General features: G+C 47.1%; 1 protein-coding gene across 4 annotated transcripts in view; it reads right to left on the reverse strand.

Annotated features, from left to right (window-relative positions):
- greb1 (growth regulating estrogen receptor binding 1) overlaps positions 1 to 19254 on the reverse strand; it is a 345678-nt gene that overhangs the window by 85869 nt on the left and 240555 nt on the right. For all 4 annotated transcript variants that reach the window (XM_085996301.1, XM_085996302.1, XM_085996298.1 and 1 more), the window contains 4 exons: positions 15338 to 15466; positions 11557 to 11679; positions 10304 to 10501; positions 6659 to 6839 (listed from right to left, as the gene is read on the reverse strand). In XM_085996301.1, the coding sequence (XP_085852427.1) occupies positions 6659 to 6839; positions 10304 to 10501; positions 11557 to 11679; positions 15338 to 15466 (631 nt within the window). The remainder of the gene's footprint in view (positions 1 to 6658; positions 6840 to 10303; positions 10502 to 11556; positions 11680 to 15337; positions 15467 to 19254) is intronic.

Genomic DNA, 19254 nt, shown 5'->3' on the forward strand with positions numbered 1-19254 from the left:
CTCGAGGAACAGCACCTCATCTTCCGATTAGGCAGTCTGCAGCCTTCCGGTCTCAATATCGAGTTCAACAATTTCAGATCATAACCTCGGCCCCTATTTCATTTTCTCTTGATTGTTCCACTCCTTTCCCCCCCCCCTTTCCTTTTGTTTCTCTCTCACACCTGGCAGCTATCTTTTGCCCTGCCAGTACACTTTACACCTAATCCCAGCCTATTACCATCTCGTCTAGCTTCTAATCTCTTTTACTTCTTTTGTTTCTTTTATTCTTTTGTCCGATCGCAGCCCTGCCTCCGATCTAGTTTCTTTTCTTTCCAGTTTTGAAGAAGGGTCCAACCCGAAACGTCAACTCAAATTTCTCTCCACGGATGTTGCCTGACCTGCTGAGTTTTTCCAGCATTTTCTGTTGTTATTTCTTGAGTGTTGTTGGAGCTGCACTCATCCAGGCAAGTGGAGAGTATTCCATCACACTCCTGACTTGTGCCTTGTAGATGGTGGAAAGGCTTTGGGGAGTCAGGAGGTGAGACACTCGCTGCAGAATTCCCAGCCTCTGGCCTGCTCTTGTAGCCACAGTATTTATATGGCTGGTCCAGTTCAGTTTCTGATCAATGGTAACCCCCAGGATGTTGATAGTGGGGGATTCAGCGATGGTAATGCCATTGAATGTCAAGGGGAGATGGTTAGAGTCTCGCTTGTTGGAGATGGTCATTGCCTGGCACTTGTGTGGTGCGAATGTTACTTGCCAGTTGTCAGCCCAAGTCTGAATGTTGTCCAGGTCTTGCTGCATATGGGCACGGACTGCGTCAGTATCTGACGAGTCTCGAATGGTGCTGAACAGTGTGCAATCATCAGCGAACATCCCCACTTCTGACCTTATGATGGAGGGAAGGTCATTGATGAAACAGCTGAAGATGGTTGGGCCTAGGACACTGACCTGAGGAACTCCTGCAGTGATGTCATGTGATTGAGATGAATGACCTCCAACAACCACAGCCAACTTCCTTTGTGCTAGGTATGATTCCAACCAATGGAGAGTTTTCCCCTTGATTCCCACTGACTTCAGTTTTGCTAGGGCTCCTTGATGCCACACTCGATCAAATGCTGCCTTGATGTCAAGGGCAGTCACTCTCACATCACCTCTTGAGTTCAGCTCTTTTGTCCATGTTTGGACCAAGGCTGTAATGAGGTCTAGAGCTGAGTGGCCCTGGCGGAACCCAAACTGGGCGTCAGTTATCAGGTTATTGCTGAGTAAGTGCTGCTTGATAGCACTGTCGACGACACCTTCCATCACTTTGCTGATGATTGAGAGTAGACTGATGGGACGGTAATTGGCCGGGTCGGATTTGTCCTGCTTTTTGTAGACAGGACATACTTGGGCAATTTTCCACATTGCCGGGTAGATGCCAGTGTTGTAGCTGTACTGGAACAGCTTGGCTAGGGGCGCAGCTAGTTCTGGAGCACAAGTCTTCAGTACTATTGCCGGAATGTTGTCAGGGCCCATAGCCTTTGCAGTATCCAGTGTCTTCAGCCGTTTCTTGACATCACGTGGAGTGAATTGAATGGGCTGAAGACTGGCATCTGTGATGCTGGGGACCTCAGCGCCCGTTCAAAGTGGTGCAGGAAGAACGCACAATTGGTGCTGCCTGCTCATTTACAAAGTTGCAGCGCTGATCTCCGCACTAAATGCCCCGCTGATTGGCTTAACGCTCAACAAGGGGGGGGGGGCAATATCAAGTGCAGTCTACGGGCCAATAAAATTTTCCGAGGCTCTCTCCACTACTTAAAGGGGAGGTGCTTTGTTGCAGAAGCATCTCATTGTCAGTCGAAAGGGAGCCATGGCCCAACAGCCGGGGGAAAGGGCGAGACGATTTTCTGATCCGACACTGGAGGCCTTGGTCCTGGGGGTCCAAAGACATCGTGAGGTCCTCTACCCGCAGGGGGGCGGGAGGCCTTCAAGGATAACCACAAAAAAGATCTGGGAGGAGATCGCGCGATCCGTCACTGTGACAAGTATTGTCCCCAGGACTTTGATCCAGTGCTGCAAAATTTCTAATGACCTTACACGAGTGGTCAAGGTCAGTTAATGCATCAGTAAATGCCATATCCCCATCATCTGCACCACGAGCCTCACACACTGCTCAATGCACCACACCCCCATCACTCACCGACCAACAATCTCTACCTATCACCACTCACACCTCACAATCATGGATTCACCTCACCCTCACACACTTACCACTGCTGCAACACTCACACCCACATCTCACACCTTGCACATACCGTCAGCTATTCAACTATGGCAGGCACATCACCCAAACACATTGCACCACACTCACTGACGCACTTCCCTTTCTCTTGCAGGTAAAGGCGGCACAGTACAAGAGGGAGCAACAACAGACGGGAGGCGGCCAAGCCACAACCAAGAACCCGACGGACGTCGAGGAATCTGTCCTTGAAATCATTACATGGATGTCTTGCTTTCCGCCGCCCCCCCCCCCCGCCCCCCCTCAGCACAACCTGACCCTTGTGCCTTTCTCCTTTCAGACACCCAAGAACTCCAACCTGGTCAGCCTGTCCCTGAAGTTCTGGAGGAGAAGACGACACCATCGCTGCATCCGACACTCGCAGACAGCAGCTCAGAAAATGGCACTGCGCCGAATGTAGAGGGTAGTATTTAAGAAATAGCTGTTAGATTCAAAGATGGGTTTTCATTCTTAGAACAGGGACTGACAACATGCAGCCGGGAACAGAGAGCAGAAATGCCAGCAAGGTCAAATAACAAGCATCAAAAGACAAATAGAAGTGATAAGGGAATCATGAAATGCAAAACAACACAGGGTGGTGAGATTAATAGACAAAAATGGAGCCGAAGTGTCATAAAATGTCCTTAAAGAAACATAATAAAACATTCCTCTGAAAGAGGAGAGAGAGGCCTCGTCAGCCATGCAGAAAGGGACAGCGAGGGATGCCTTCCTGCTTCACAATTGGACAATAGGATGGGGGATCAAATGACTAACGCCAGGTGATTACCAGCCCACCGAAATAACTATAAATATTGACGACCGAGAGGGGAAATCAGGCAGTTAGGGGCAAAGGCTTCCCCGAGGTGGCTACGGCCTAACACCTTGGTCAAGTTTAGCCTCTGAGGTGGCTGACGGCCTAACACCTCCATCAGCTCGAGAGATGACCCAACGGAAGTGACCGCTGCAGCAGACTGCAGGAATCCACCCAATCAGAGACCACCGTACTGCCTCCCCGTCCGTCCGGTCGTGGCATTCCGATTCGGGAGTCGTAGATCGCTCCTACTGTCACGGGTTGTATGTCTATTATACTCGGCTTAAACATATGTGATATCTGATTATGCTTTAAAACTGTAGCTCTTTAATAAAAGCCTCGCAACTGCTAAAACCCTTTGGGTAATGTGTGTGTGGCCTGTGATCCTAACCTTGCAGTATAGAGGCGGGATCTGCACATGGCGAGTCCCTGGGCACCAGTGGGCTGCAGCAAAGCCAGGGGGAAAGGGAAGCTCGGGTGCTCCACAGGACTCAGATGATGACCTCAATGGTGTGGCCTTCTGAAGAAGGGTGGTGGGCATACACACAGAAATGCTTGTTGCATTGGCAAGCCTGCCAGAGAGCCTCTCATTAGTGTCAAGGAGTATGGAGGAGTCCGGCTCCAACATTGGACGGGCTTTTACGCCGAGCTGGGAGCCCATGATTTCCAGGCTGGAAATGATGGGCAACTTTAGGAGAGACCTTGTGGACCCAAAGATGATGCTGGGTGTGATGGGTGATGTCGCAGCTTCCATTGCAGCACAGGTGGAAACAACCCAACATCTTAGTGCTGCAGTGGAAGCGCAGATCGCTCTTCTGTAGTCTCAGCTTGCAGCCACCCAAGCTCAGACTGCTGCCATCGTGGCTGGCATTATAAGTGTGAAAAGGGATTTGCAGGATCTCACACAGTCCAGCAATCTGTGCTCCAAACTATTACTAGGATTGCTGAGGCACTGCCCCGGGAGAGTGGCAGCGGTTCCGTGGAGCAAGAACCTGCTGTCCTCTCAGAATGACAACATTCATACTCCCACCACTGCCACTCCACCAGTGCCCTTGCTATTGCCCAGTCAGCCAGCCCAGACTGCTGCCGTCCATGCCGAGGTGGTGCAGTCCGCAGCCTGGCCTTCTAGGCCCAGAGCTGCTCGAGGTCGTCCTGCAAGGTCCATCTGCAGTCTCCCCTGCTGCAAGTCAGCAGCCTTGCACAAGCGATGCTGCAGCCACTGGGGGAGCACTGGAGTAGGAAAAGGCACACGGAAGACAGACACCAAGGGAATGCACAAGGGTGATAAGTTGACTTTGTCCCTTCTCCTGGAGTAGAGAGCCACTGTGACCTCTCGGATGCAGTGATGGACGACGAACATCGAGATGACCGCTATGTCTCCTGCTCCAGACTGGAAGGATCCAGTGGTGAAAGCACTGAGAGCCATGGTGCCCTGTTCGGAGGCTGCAGGTCTGGTTGCAGGAGTTGGCAGAGTTCTGTGACCACCTCCTTGGTGGAGTGGAGCCTCCTAATACACTGCTCCTTGCTTAAGTGCAGGTACGAGAGGTGCTCTTGGAAGACCCTTGGGTGGGTAAGGCCTCCTGCTGAGAGCCATCCACCTCCTCTCTGCGAGCATTTTGTCCTCTTCTTCGCTGCATCTCCTGTCATACCCAAGCACGAGGGGGACTGCAAGTCGAGCCCCCATGACTGTGAGCAGAAGCCTTTAAATCAGAAGCAAGACGTTCTCCACTTGCACCAACACTCCCCATCATCTCACCGATTTAAATAACTTTAGAAAGCTCCAAACAGTTGCACAAACTTACACAGGGCCAGCAGAAATCAAAAAGCAAGTCAGCTGCAAGTTGTTGCTGATCCCTTTAAAATAGCGCTGCTGGGGGGGGGGGGTCCTTCCTGCTGCTGAACGCGTGTTCAGTTGGCCGTGATTAGGAGAGGGCGTTAAATGGAGCGGCAAGATCCACAATGGCAGATCGTGCATCAGGTCAGCGTGCAGATTCACTGGCGTCACGATCTGCCTCATAAGAACATAAGACATAGGAGAAGTCGGCCATTCGGCCCCTCCAGCCTGCTCTGCCATTTAATGAGATCATGGCTGATCTGATCTTGGCCTCAACTCCACTTTCCCGCCTGTTCCCCACAACCCTTGTGATGTAATAAAACTCACTACACACTTGGTTTGAGTATAAAGCAAGGCTTTAATCAACTTGTTTCAGAACATGGAGGTCTAGTTGTACTTCACTAGTTCCTTGTCTTACAAAATGTCCCTGAGCAAGCTGGGCCCACGCCCGAGTATTTATACTCCTTGGACGGCGCCACCAGCTGGCCGTCCAGTGTTATTTCATGAGTAGTTTCTTTATGATGAGATTTATAACACCTTGATTCCCCTGTTTTTCAAAAATCTGTCTATCTCCGCCTTGAATATATTCAATGAACCCGCCTCCACAGCTCTCTCGGGTAGAGAATTCCACAGGTTCACGACCCTGTGAGAAGACAAAATTCCTCATCTCCGTTGTAGTGGCGCTTCTGGCTCTTACATCCGTTTTAAATGGGTGACCCCTTATCCTGAAACTATGCCCCCTAGTTCTAGATTCCCCCACGACGGGAATCATCCTCTCAGCATCTACCCTGTCGAGCCCCCTCAGAATCTTATATGTTTCAATAAGATTCCCCTCTCATTCTTCTAAATTCCAATGAGTATAGGCACAACCTGCTCAGCCTTTCTTCACGAGACAACCCCTTCATCTCCAGAATCAACCTCGTGAACCTTCTCTGAACTGCCTCCAATGCAAGTATATCCTTCCTTAAATAAGGAGACCAAAACTGTACGCAGTACTCCAGGTCTGGTCTCACCTGGATCTAAATATGTGGAGCGAGCGCAGGCAACGGCAGCGCTACCGATCTCCCCAAAATGGTGCCGCCACAGGATACGCCGGAAGTGGGTGGAAGCGAGTTGGCCGCCATTTTTTTGGCAAAACCGTCCGGCGCTAAACCTCCAAATTTGATGCAGCAAAAGGTCGGAGTGCAGAAGTCGTTGCTGCAATTTCAGGAATATGTGTCACTTTTTCATTCCCTTAGTAATGAATAGGTTGATAAATGTCATGATTACATACCCAAACGTAAGAAATACCCTCAATACGACAGGATCTTGAATTAAGTAGTGCCTGTGTATAAAATGCAAAATCAAGAGGAAAAAGAAGAGGCTTGACAATTACCAGTGCAGGATCTCCGAACAAAGACTGTGCAAAACTCAGACAGCAGTGTTAAGTTTCAGGGCCCCAACTAAAAGTGGAAGGTGACAGGTGGTCAGTGACCAGCACTGGGTGTGGGGGCTAGGGGGAACAGTGCGCATTCACCCTGCAATAAACAGCGGACACCGTGAGCAATGCCACTGGCATACTAGAACATACATTGCGTTAGTGAACAGAAAAACCAGAGCATATGGCTCCATTTTGAACAATGGCAGGTACATTTTCTAACCAAAATTTTAATTCTAAAAACAAAAGTCATGAAAATTATAGGGAATGCATTTCAAATTCTGGATACGGTGCAGAGACATGTTTAGTCCTACAACTGAAACATAGGAAGAATAAAATCAATCTCAGAGATTCACCTGGTCAAATCCCAGTGTGCATGGTCATGGATCAGAATGAACAGTGTGTAGGGGTTCTTCAACGCTCTTTGCTGAAAAGCTTCAAACTTGCTCTGAGCTTCTGCAGTAAGCTTCATCACATACTGCTCTGTACACTGATTTGCAACAGACTCTGTTTCCAATCCAAGTTCCACCAAGATCCCTGCAAAACACAGGTAAAGCCCAGAGATTACACTTTGCTGAATCCCAACACAGTATTTAGGTGCTTAAAAGATATTCTATCCAAGGATAATTGCCTAAGAATATTCTCTATTGATAGGCTATTGAGCATCTAGCATGGCTTGTTTTTTTTAAAGGAAAAAATAAGTTAAATTTCAGATGCAATTTCCTGATTGGAGGCAAGATCCAGACGATCACAATCACATTGGCCCAGAACTTCGGGTCTCCACGGGTGAGTACACACGGGGTACTCGCCCGTAAGCCCAATGGAAGTGCCGGTTTCGTGTATGCACTGCGCATGCGCGGGAAACCGGCACTTCCGTTCCCCTGAAAGAAGGGGTTCAGAAGTCGAATGCGTGCGCAGGAGAGGCAGCGCGTGCGCATCGAACTTACGTATTTTTTGCAGGTTTTCCCGGGAAGTTAAGTCTCCAGAAGTTAGACATGTAAAAAGCAGTCGCAAGGCCTGCTTTTTACAAGGTAAGTGGTGAATTAATTAAAATTAACAGTTTTTCCACAAGTTTATTATTTTTAATAAATACTTTAAAGAAAGGTAAGTTTATTTTTAGCCCCGTTAGAAAATGTAATTAATTTTTTCAAAAATTTAAATTATTGTTTAAAATAGTTATTTCATATAATTTATTTATTGTTAAAATGTGATGTTTTTAAAAAATTTATTTGAAGATTTAGTGATGTTTTGGGGCTTATAGTATTTATAGGTTTGACATGAATGAAGCATTCCCTGCTCCGATTGGCTCTCCATGGCCCACGTGATCCCAGGGAACGTATCGAACTAACTGCGCCCCTGGGATACGCAAGCACTGCGCGCCGACAGTTGGAGGAGGCCCAGGATTGGAATCCCACGCGGGCCCACAGCTCAACGGCCGGGGCGCTAGCTAAGTGCAGGTCGGGGGCTTGCACCCACAGGAAGCCTCCGACCCAAATTTCTGGGCCAGTGATTTTCATGGAGGTTCGAGATATCTTCCAGTGATAACCACAATCCCTCTCTATTGCATCAGCTGTGGCTCAGTGGGTAGCACACTCGCCTCTGAGTCAGAAGGTTGTGGGTTCACAGTCCCACTCCAGGGACTTGAGCACACAAAGCTAGGCTGACACTCCAGTGCAGTACTGAGGGAGTGCCGCACTGTTGGAGGTGCCGTCTTTCGGATGAGACATTAAACCAAGGACCCGTCTGCTCTCTCAGGTGGACGGAAAAGATCCCATGGCCACTATTTCGAAGAAGAGCAGGGGAGTTATCCCCGATGTCCTGGGGCCAATATTTCTCCCTCAATCAACATAACAAAAACAGATTATCTGGTCATTATCACATTGCTGTTTGTGGGAGCTTGCTGTGCATAAATGGCTGCCGCGTTTCCCACATTACAACAGTGGCTCCACTTCAAATAGTACTTCGTTGGCTGTAAAGTGCTTTGAGATGTCCGGGGGCCGTGAAAGACGCTGGAGAAATGCAAGACTTCTTCCTTCCTAATTCACTTCTTTGGACATTGAGAATCTCTGTAATGTGCTACGGACATGTTTTCTGCAAATGGAGGTGCACTGGTGACGGCAGATGGAATGAGCTATACTACAGTTATTTAATCATGGAAAGTAGTCCTTTTCTAATGCAGATGTAAACACATTTGGTCAGAGTAAGAATTAACAAGCTTTTTAAAAAAAATTAAATATACACTTTTTTTTTAGCATTCATAAAATGTTATCATTAATTCATCTTAGAATGTAAATATATTTATCACACATAAGCTCATTTGTCTGCTTTCAATGTTTGGAATCAGCTTTCTTTAGCTGCGCTGGAGACAAGCAGTTGTGCTGACGATGAGCTTTACCTGTGCAGAAAGCAGACCTGGAATCTGGGTATGGAGCTCAGTTGGGCTCACAGGCTTTTCCACCCAATCATTGTAATATCTGGAGGGGGGCAGCGGACCTCCGCACCCAAATCACCATCACGTGCTTACAAAACACTAAGCCCCGTGCAGGAAGCAAGTATTCATAAAATCCACCTTAGGATTCAGACGTCAGCACATTTTGTGGGCTATGTTCTATTACTTTACAATAACGGTTACGGGTCGGACCTACGAAGAGTGTGTAGGGCGTTCTTTAATGCTCTTAGCTGAAAAGCAGGGGGTACTTTTGACTGCATTTTCTAAAGACAAGTAACTTTTTAGCATAAATCAGAAATGTTTTTCCGTGAAATCTGAACAGGACAGTAACCTTTTAATTGGATACCTTTCGGAAAGCTGCAAGATCTAGAACTCTACAAAGGGACCTGCACCATAGCCGCTTTGTCCACACAGGTCACTGAAGTGCATCAATAATAGTCTATTTTGAAAGTCAATTTTTAACGTACAACAATTTTTTTTTAAATGGCGAGGGATTTTTTACTCCTAAAAGATTAATTTTAAAAGCTCAAAGTTTATGCAAGGAGTGTGCCTGGTCTTAAAAAATGTCACTTTAAACACAGACTCCAACAGTGCTTTAAACTCACTGCAACATAAATAGAAGTACAAACTTAAAAATATGCGGTTGTTTGGTTAGTCCTGGTAAAATCATGGGCACGATCTTGCCAGCCCTGGGGAGGCGGGACTACCGGGAAAATGGCAGAATTTGGGGGCGGGTGCCCAACTGGTGACGGCAGATGAAATGCATTATACTACAGCCGGGTCCAGTCTCCTTGGAGGCGGGAAGGGGATTACAACCCCGCCAGGGTCACCGAGGCAAGTAGGGGGTCTGCGGGGTGCAAAAGTGCACTGTGAAGGCAAGTGATGGGTGCAAGTGTGGAGAGGTGAGTATGTGAGGTAAGTGGAAAGTGTTAGAAAAAGTCTACTTCCTTTTGTTTCTTCCTGCAGCCTACAATCGTTGGGGATGCGGAGAGTCTCGTACCTCTGCGGCAGAGATAACAGATGGCCGCTGCATTCTCCAATGCAACAGCCATCTAATTTCTGCTAAAGAGGTTTGATGAGTCTTGAATTCAAGAACTCATCAAACTACAGAGAATGTCAGTGTTTGACAGCTTCACAGAACTGTCAAACGATGACAATTCATCTGTCAAAAATGGACAGATGAAACGTCATACACTGACATTCTCTGTAACCAGTTTTCCCTTAATTGGCCTGCTAAGCCCACTGGGCGGGCTTAACAAGGTCAATCAAGGGAAAATAGCGTGGGTTGGCCAGACATCGATGGAGGCGGGACTAAAACCCGACAAGCAGTAGTCCCACCTCCAACAGGCCCCCATTGGCGAAATCGCCCCCAAAGTGTCCAAGTATTAAGTCTCTGGTCTGTGATCTTCAAGTTTACCAAGCATCTGCCTCAACAACTAATTAAGACTTTTCTGTGCACAACTTCTCTGAGCAGCTCTGTTACATTTGTAAACTGAACTACTTACAGAGCGGAAATATACAAGAAATAGTGGCTTGAAAGTGTAATCTTCACCTGACTGCCGGACACGCAGCACGGTTTGCTGGTAGGTCACTTCTGACGGAGGCACCAAAATAAGGAAATCTACTTTCTCAAAGGAGCCCAGATCCAGATTTTGCGTGCTGGAATCGGCAATAGCGCAGACATGAGACAGTAACTTTCGAGCGACAGCAAGCTGGACAGGATGAATCTGACATGTTTCTTTGTTTGAAACTGTGGAACACAAATGGAAGTTAAAAGGAAAAAATTCATCACTATTTTTAAAATTTCAAGTTTGTTGAATTTATACGGTTAATTAATTGGATCGACTAAACTGACAACAGCTGGAATTGTATGGATTAGATTTTATTCCTCCAATCAGCCTAACAAAAAACATGTAGTGTACCGCCAGACAGAAAAAAAGCAATTTTTTTCATTACCTCAAACCCTTTTTATTATGATCACTGAATGAATATTCAGACATTTAGAATACGCCAATTGATTTTGTTTGTCACTGCTCACAGACTAAAATCCTCGTCTCTCATTCCTCTTCTAGCCGTTACTCCACCTGTCCCACATTCTCTAATTCCGTGTGGCGCCTCTCTGACTTTCTGTTAGTCTTCCACTCTTTCAGTCTCCCTCTTTCTCTCGATGTATAGCTCCGGGACATTCTTCTGTTGTCACCTTTGCATCAGTCTGCCTCCGAGTCTATCTCACTGTTTTTGATTCCCTTTTTCGCAAATCATATTTTTATATCTTGCATTTCATATTTTTGCTGGAAGGCCAGGGAGAAATAGCTACAAATGCCACTGGGTGGCAAAGGAAACAATAAACTGGTAGGAGTTAGGAATTTAGAACATCAGAAATAGGAGGAGTCGGCCATTCGGCCCCTCGAGCCTGCTCCGCCATTCAATATGATCATGGCTGATCTTCTACCTCATCACCACTTTCCTGCACTATCCCCATATCCCTTGATTCCCTTAATATTAAATCTATTTAGAATCCAATATACTCCATCCTTTACATTGGAAAAGTAAATGAAGAAAAGGACTTCCTTGAATGGAGAGTGTCAATTTTGTACGCCAGTCTGTCTCCATCCTTCTCATCCAGAAGACGTGTGCATGATGTGCCCACAAGATCCATTTCCACCTGTGTGCCACTGATCTGATCAGCGTTCTTCCATAGAACAAATGAGCAAATTTTGGCTCTGAATGTTGCTGTACATTACTCAATGATCCCAAATGTTTTAATCACGTGCAAGCTGTAAGGGAATTAATCCTGGTGCTTACCTGAACAAATAGTGGGTCTCCGAGCTGTGGTGTCATCAAATTTCTTTGATGAAGCAGTGAAGCAAGAACCTTGACCATTCCTTGCCAGACTGCACTTCTCTAAGAGAGTGTCGATATCTCCTTCTAGTCAAAATAAGAACAGAAAGCAAATAAGTTACACACAGTCGTTATCTTGGCATTTTAACCTGGTTTCTACAGCTAATGAGGGCAATAATTCCACACAAACTCCTTTTAAGCATTCATTCATCCTTTTCAAAGAGAGGAATATACGTTAAGCAAACCATATGCAAGAATGTTCTGTGGATTGAACAGAACATTGCCTCTCAGTTTAAGATCACACATTCAGGTTAAACTGTTATCCATACTGTGTATTTTCATTCCTTTTGCTTCTGAAGTAAATACATTTTGGAGAGAGAGAGTTGCCAGAATTTGCTTTCATAGAATCATAGAAATTTACAGCACAGAAGGAGGCCATTCGGCCCATCGTGTCCGTGCCGGCCGACAAAGAGCTCTCCAGCCTAATCCCACTTTCCAGCACTTGGTCCGTAGCCCTGTCGGTTACGGCACTTTAAGTGCATATCCAAGTACTTTTAAAATGTGATGAGGGTTTCTGCCTCTCCCACCCTTTCAGGCAGTGAGTTCCAGGCCCCCACCACCCTCTGGGTGAAAAAATTTCTCCTCAAATCTCCTCTAAACCTCCAACCAATTACTTTAAATCTCTGCCCCCTGATTATTAACCCTTCTGCTAAGGGAAACAGGTCCTTCCTATCCACTCTATCTAGGCCCCTCAATTCAGTCTCCCCTCAGCCTCCTCTGTTCCAAAGAAAACAACCCCAGCCTATCCAATCTTTCCTCATAGCCAGAAGTCCCCAGCCCAGGCAACATCCTGGTAAATCTCCTCTGCACCCCGTCTAGTGCAATCACATCCTTCCTGTAATGTGGCGACCAGAACTGCACGCAGTATTCTAGTTGCGGCCTAACTAGTATTTTGTACATGATGTGGAGATGCCGGTGTTGGACTGGGGTGGACAAATGTAGGAAGTCACACAACACCAGGTTACTGTCCAACAGTTTCAAATAAAGCTGTTGGACTATAACCTGGTGTTGTGTGACTTCCTAGTGTTTTATACGGTTCAAGCATAACCTCCCTGCTCTTATATTCTATGCCTCGGCTAATAAAAGCTCATGACTATCAACCACAACATGGATGTGATCGCATTAAATGTCTACAAATAAACATAGAACAGAGCAATAACAAATATAGTAAAACTGGTGCTTGCTCACTTCTCTTCATATTGACCGTACATATTAAGGCGGCTTTGAAACGCTCAAACATCCTGAATCTCTTGTTTTTGAATATTTCATTTCTGGTCAGATCAATCTGCCATTTTTGTTCTTTACAAAGAAAACAATAAAGAACACCCAGAATTATTTTTTTTTTTAGTAAATCTCACACCCTAAGCATATTTGTTAAGCTGAAATGGCTGAAGGTCGCAAGGGTTGAGAGAGCTTCTGGAGTGCTGAGCATTTCACCTTACAATTCATTGGAGACAGAGGGCTGAATTATCCGGGGTGGTAGCGGGCGCGATCGGTGGCGGGTCGGGTGGGAAAGTTGTTTTATTTGACAGCGGGTCGGGAATACAAAATTCTTACAATGCTTGACAGGGTAGATGCAGGGAGGATGTTTCCCCGGGCTGGGGAGTCTAGAACCAGGGGTCACAGTCTCAGAATACGGGGTCGGCCATTTAGGACTGAGATGAGGAGGAATTTCTTCACTCAGAGGGTGGTGAATCTTTGGAATTCTCTACCCCAGAGGGCTGTGGAGGCTCAGTCATTGAGTATATTCAAGACAGAGATCGATAGATTTTTGAATATTAAGGGAATCAAGGGATATGGGGATAGTGCAGGAAAGTGGAGATGAGGTAGAAGGTCAGCCACGATCTTATTGAATGGCGGAGCAGGCTCGAGGGGCCAAATGGCCGACTCCTGTTCCTATTTCTTATGTTCTTATGTAAACGAGGCCTGGCCGAGGACAATGGATGGGCAAAATGATCGCACCACCTGCTGTCCACCCAATAACCACTTCGGATAAAAATCAGCCTCCTGGTCTCTATATGGTTAACACTACAGCAGTATCAAATTAAAATCTCTAACGCAGAATAAACAAATCCACCGAAGCTACCGACCGCTTCTGAAGCTGTTCCAATGAAGTTTGATTTCAGTTCTGTAAGTGTTAATTACCTCCAGTAGAAAATAAGCTACATGTGTCTGAATGAATGGTTTTAAGCCAAAGCCTCATGGCTCCTGTTGAGGATGGACAAACTAACATTCTTTGGGGCAAAAATTGGGTTGCGCCCCCTTTGGGGCGATAACTTTTAGCGCCCCGGAAGACTTAGCGCCCGAAATTAAACGGTAGCGCCCCAAGCAGGAGGCGGGGCTACAGGAAATGTTCCTCCTCCCTCTTGGGGCGCTCCCATGGAATATCGCGGCGCCACAGGCAACAGCGCCACGGGCGTCGGCATGTAGCGCCGCGGTACTGCAGGCCTCCCTCCCCGGATTAAAGGGGAGGGGCCTAGCGCTGTGCCCTGCTGGACCGCTGGGGAGCGGGGTGCAGGGAAAACAGCCCGGCACGCGAGGAGTGTCAGGCTGACCGACTGCAGAAGGCACCCCGTGGGAGGAGGGCAAAGGGGGCAGGTGCTGGCAGGCTGCCAGCCAAATAAATGGCCGCCCGACACCTCCCCTTTAAATATCGCCGCCTCGGCCGCACGTACGCCCCCCCTGAACCGGTCGAACATAATGTCCGGCGGTAGGTCAGGGGGTGCAACCGAAGTTTGCAGCTAGGGCGAGTGGGGCGCTGCGCACGGGGCTAACATCATCGGCGGAGGCGCAGCGGGGCACTACCGGCTACCGTCGCCGCTATCCCCCCCATAATTTCGCGGGAGGCATTAGCAGCGCCACGCCCAGTCGCTAGTTGCTTTGCGCCCCGTTAGCGCCCCGAGGGCGCTAACAGGAGGCGCAAAGCAACCGAATTTTGCCCCCCATTGTTTTTTAAAAATGTGTTTTTGTGTTTATAAAAAGATGTTAATGTTGGGAAACAGACAGTGTTTAATTTATCTACATTATATTATATTATATACTCTCGAGAACTTTCCTGCCCAACAAGGAATGAAGCAGCGTTGGATCTAGTTCGGGAGAAATGAAGAGGGGCAGGTGGAGCACGTTTCAGGGGCGGAGCATTTTGGGAAACAGTGATCACAATATCATCAGGTTTCGAACAGTTATGGAAAAGGACAAGGAAAAATCAAATGTGAAAGCTTTCAACTGGAGGAGAGCTGATTTCCGTGAGTCGAAAAGGGATCTGGCCCAGGTGGATTGGCAGGTAAAACAGTAAGTGAGCAATGGGAGGCCATGAAAGAGGAGATAGTTCAGGTACAGGCTCGACACATTTCCACAAGGAGTGAATGGAGGCGCATCCAAAGCTAGAGCTCCCTGGATGACAAGACTTATAGATTAAAATGAAGCAGAAAAAGGAGGCTTATGATAATTGTTAGGTTCCTAATTCAGTAGAGAACCAAGCTGAACAGAGGAGATACTTCAAAGGTCATCCGCGCTCAAAGCGGTTCAGGGAGGACTGGGACTGGAAAAGAGCTGAATGCAATGAAAGCAATAGTTGCGTTTCCCCTCGTCCCCCACCCCCTTCCCCCCCACCCCCCCCACAATCAGATTCCCCAGCTCTTGGGGAACAGGTTTGTGTGAGAAACACCTGACAGCAATATCTTACCTGGACAAAGGCTGCTGAAGAAAGCTCCAAGGGCCCCGACTTTCCCAGTCACGAGCTCATAGTTGATTTCTTTCAGATGCTCTTTCGGACAGAGCATTCTTTCTGCTAGAAACCCGGCCTGACGTTTTCCTGCAGAGAACAGAAATGGACAGTTGGGCACCGGTTAAAATAAATTACACAGCAAAGACATCTTTACCAATCAATTTCAAAAGATGCTCACTATCTCTGTAACCTCCTTCAGCCCCACAAACCCCACCCGCCGCCGCCCTCCCCCTCCCCAAGATATCTGCGCTCCTCTAATTCTGCCCTCTTGAGCATCCCTGATTATAATCGCTCCACCATTGGCGGCCGTACCTTCTGTTGCCTGGGCCCTAAGCTCTGGAATTCCCTGCCTAAACCTCTCTGCCTCGCTACCTCTCTTTCCTCCTTTAAGATGCTCCTTAAAACCCACCTCTTTGACACAGCTTTTGGTCACCTGCCCTAATTTATCCTTATGTGGCTCAGTGTCAATTTTTTTGTCTTATAATACTCCTGTGTAGCGCCGTGGGACGTTTTACTATGTTAAAGGTGCTATATAAATACAAGTTGTTGTTGTCATTTGATCCTAATTCAGTGTGAAACAACAAATCTGGATTTTTAGCAATCACAAAGAATGACTAGAAACATATATTCAGGAAGAAATGAAAACAAATGCATCATCTTGGATCACTGCAGTTTTGTTTAAAAAACATAAAAATGCAGGTGTTTTCATTTAAGAACGGGAGGATGAGCAGAACTTCAAAAAATTGCTGAATAGAAAAGAAACACCGAGATGCAAACATGCAGAGGGAATAACATTTCAAAAATAATATCTACATCTCATCACTGTCTACCCTCACACACACTCTAATTTTCCTCCATCAATGACTCTTTAGTCGATATCCTTTAACTCAGTAGATACATCTATTAGTGTATTTAGTCCAGTTCTGACTTAGCATTTCTGGTCCAAGTAGCTCCCCATAGACAGCAGCAACCACACTCTGGTAAGCTATCTTGAGTACGGAGTTAAACCAGGTGAGAACGGCAGGTGGCAGCTACTTCCACAAAGGGGCATGTCGCAAAGTCTACATTTTGTAGATAAAACCATCTTCAGTAGAATCGGTGGAACAGACTGGCTCAGTGAGTTTAATCAGTGATGGCCATAGTGCAGGGTGCTGTGACAAACTGAGGGCAGCACTCAAGGACTCTCAAGGTATTGGCCACCGACACAGGTAGACGTCCATTTCCTGCACTGACTGGCGAAGAGCGCTGGAGCGCGCCGCAGACAGGCGAAGAGCGCTGGAGCGCGCCGCAGACAGTAATGGGCTGCATTGCAATCTCTCCCAGCCACCTTTGCATGTAATTCTCCTGGATTCAGAACTAAAAAGGACAATAACGAGAGAGTCCGTGTTGGGGATCGGGTCAAGGAGTGCCACGAGGTCTCTGTCTCTGTGAATAATGGAAACCCCACCTCGAAAGAAGCAGCTTCATTCTCTTGCTGATGCTGTGAAAGTAATTACAATAGTGAATTACAGCTCCAGCGTGAAATTGCTGAACAGTTTGGCATCAGTCTTGTTTTGTAAGATTTGCTATACTGCACTGTCATGAAGCAAATGACATAAATACACTTTCGTAACGACTGTGTGATCGTTTTTACTGTACTGTAAATGCAATCCAGTTTGCATTCCATTGATGGCTTCTTGCCAATATTGATACAACAGTTAAAATGGATAAAAGAATAGAAGGGTTAAGTGAATAAAATTACTGGGCAAAATCATTACTGATTTAACAGTTTTCCTCTGTACTTAGCTGGCTGGTGAATTATGCTGTTGATTATAGTTTGTGCTGGGAAAATAGTAATTGGCCATTGGCATTTACATTCCCAATACCATTGGTTCCAATGGGAATTCCTCAATAGCTAATCCACTGCAGCTACTCACCAAGCTGACTTTGACAGCACCTCTCAGCCGGTGACCTCGAACCAAAAAGGTCGAGAGCAGCAGTGTCATGGGAACTTCACTGCTTATAGGTTTCTCTCCAAGGGACACACCATCCTCCTGGCTTGGACATGTACTACTGCTCCTTCACTGCTGCAGGATGAAATCCCTGGAAATCTCTACCTTTTTTTAAAATTCGTTTATGGGATGTAGGCATCGCTGGCGAGGCCAGCATTTATTGCCCATCCCTAGTTGCCCTCAAGAAGGCAGTGGTGAGTCACCTTCTTGAACCGCTGCAGTCCGTGTGGTGAAGGTGCTCCCACAGTGTTGTTAGGGAGGGAGTTCCAGGATTTTGACCCAGTGACGATGAAGGAGTGGTGATATACTTCCAAGTCAGGATCGTGTATGACTTGGAGGTGGTGGTGTTCCCATGCGCCTGCTGCCCTTGTCCTTCTAGGTGGAAGAGGTCGCGGGTTTGGGAGGTGCTGCCGAAGAAGCCTTGGCGAGTTGCTGCAGTGCATCTTGTAGATGGTACACACTGCAGCCACGGTGCGCCGGTGGTGGAGGGAGTGAATGTTTAAGGTGGTGGACAGGGTGCTGATCAAGCGGGCTGCTTTGTCCTGGATGGTGTCGAGCTTCTTGCGTGTTGTTGGAGCTGCACTCATCCAGGCAAGTGGAGAGTATTCCATCACACTCCTTACTTGTGCCTTGTAGATGGTGGAAAGGCTTTGGGGAGTCAGGAGGTGAGACACTCGTTGCAGAATACCCAGCCTCTGACCCAAGAGCGCCATCAGTAAATGGACTGCAGAGACTCGAGTACGTAATCCAAGCTGACACTTCAATGTAGTACTGAGGGAGTGATGCTCTGTCGGAGGCACAGTCTGTCAGATGAGATGTTAGACCGAGGCCCCATCTGCACTCTCAGGTGGGCATAAATGATCCCATGGCACTATTCGAAGAAGAGCAGGAGTGTTCTCCCTGGTGTTCTGGACATTATTTATCCCTCAACCAACATCACTAAAATCAGATTATCTGGTCATGTATCTCAGTGCAGTTTGTGGGACCTTGCTGTGTGCAAATTGGCTAACTGCCATGTTTCTGACATTACAACAGTGCAGACTGCATATCAAACATTAATCATTGGCTGTAAAGCACTTTGGAACACCTGGAGGTCCTGAAAGGCACTATATAAAACGCAAGTTTTTTCCTTATTTGCTAGGTGATTATACTCAGTCAGGTATCTCCCCCCGCCACACCCACCGCCCACCACCCCGCTCCAGGTGACAGAGGCTGCATTTCAGAACACAAAGGAATCTGGGTGAGAGGCACTTATTCCAGAGATGTATTTTATGAATTTGCTCCGTAGTTGCAGAATACTGTGTGGGACACACTGATCTCTATGCCTGAATGTGCACACAAATGACCTGAAGTGCTAATTCTGAAAATCTATACCACTGAGGCAGCATAACAATAGGTGGATAAGGTGGTTAAAAAGGCATATGGGATACTTGCCTTCATTAGCCGAGGCATAGAATATAAGAGCAGGGAGGTTATGATGAAACGCTGGTAAGGCCACAGCTGGAGTACTGTGTGCAGTTCTGGTCGCCACACTATAGGAAGGATGTGATTGCATTGGAAAGGGTGCAGAGGAGATGTACCAGGATGTTACCTGGGCGGGAGCGCTTCAGCTATAAAGAGAGACTGGACAGGCTGGGGTTGTTTTCCTTAGAGCAGAGAAGGCTGAGGGGGGACCTGATTGAGGTGTACAAAATTATGAGGGGCATAGATAGGGTAGATAGAAAGGAACTTTTCCCCTTAGTAGAGGGGTCAATAACCAGGGGGCATAGTTTCAAGGTAAGGGGCAGAAGGTTTAGAGGGGATTTGAGGAAGAACTTTTTCACCCAGAGGGTGGTTGGAATCTGGAACTCACTGCCTGAAAGGGTGGTAGAGGCAGGAACCCTC

This window comes from Somniosus microcephalus, chromosome 9 (assembly GCF_052327205.1).
Source record: "Somniosus microcephalus isolate GS21.2 chromosome 9, FLI_Smic_1.0, whole genome shotgun sequence".
NCBI classification, from domain to species: Eukaryota; Metazoa; Chordata; class Chondrichthyes; order Squaliformes; family Somniosidae; genus Somniosus; species Somniosus microcephalus.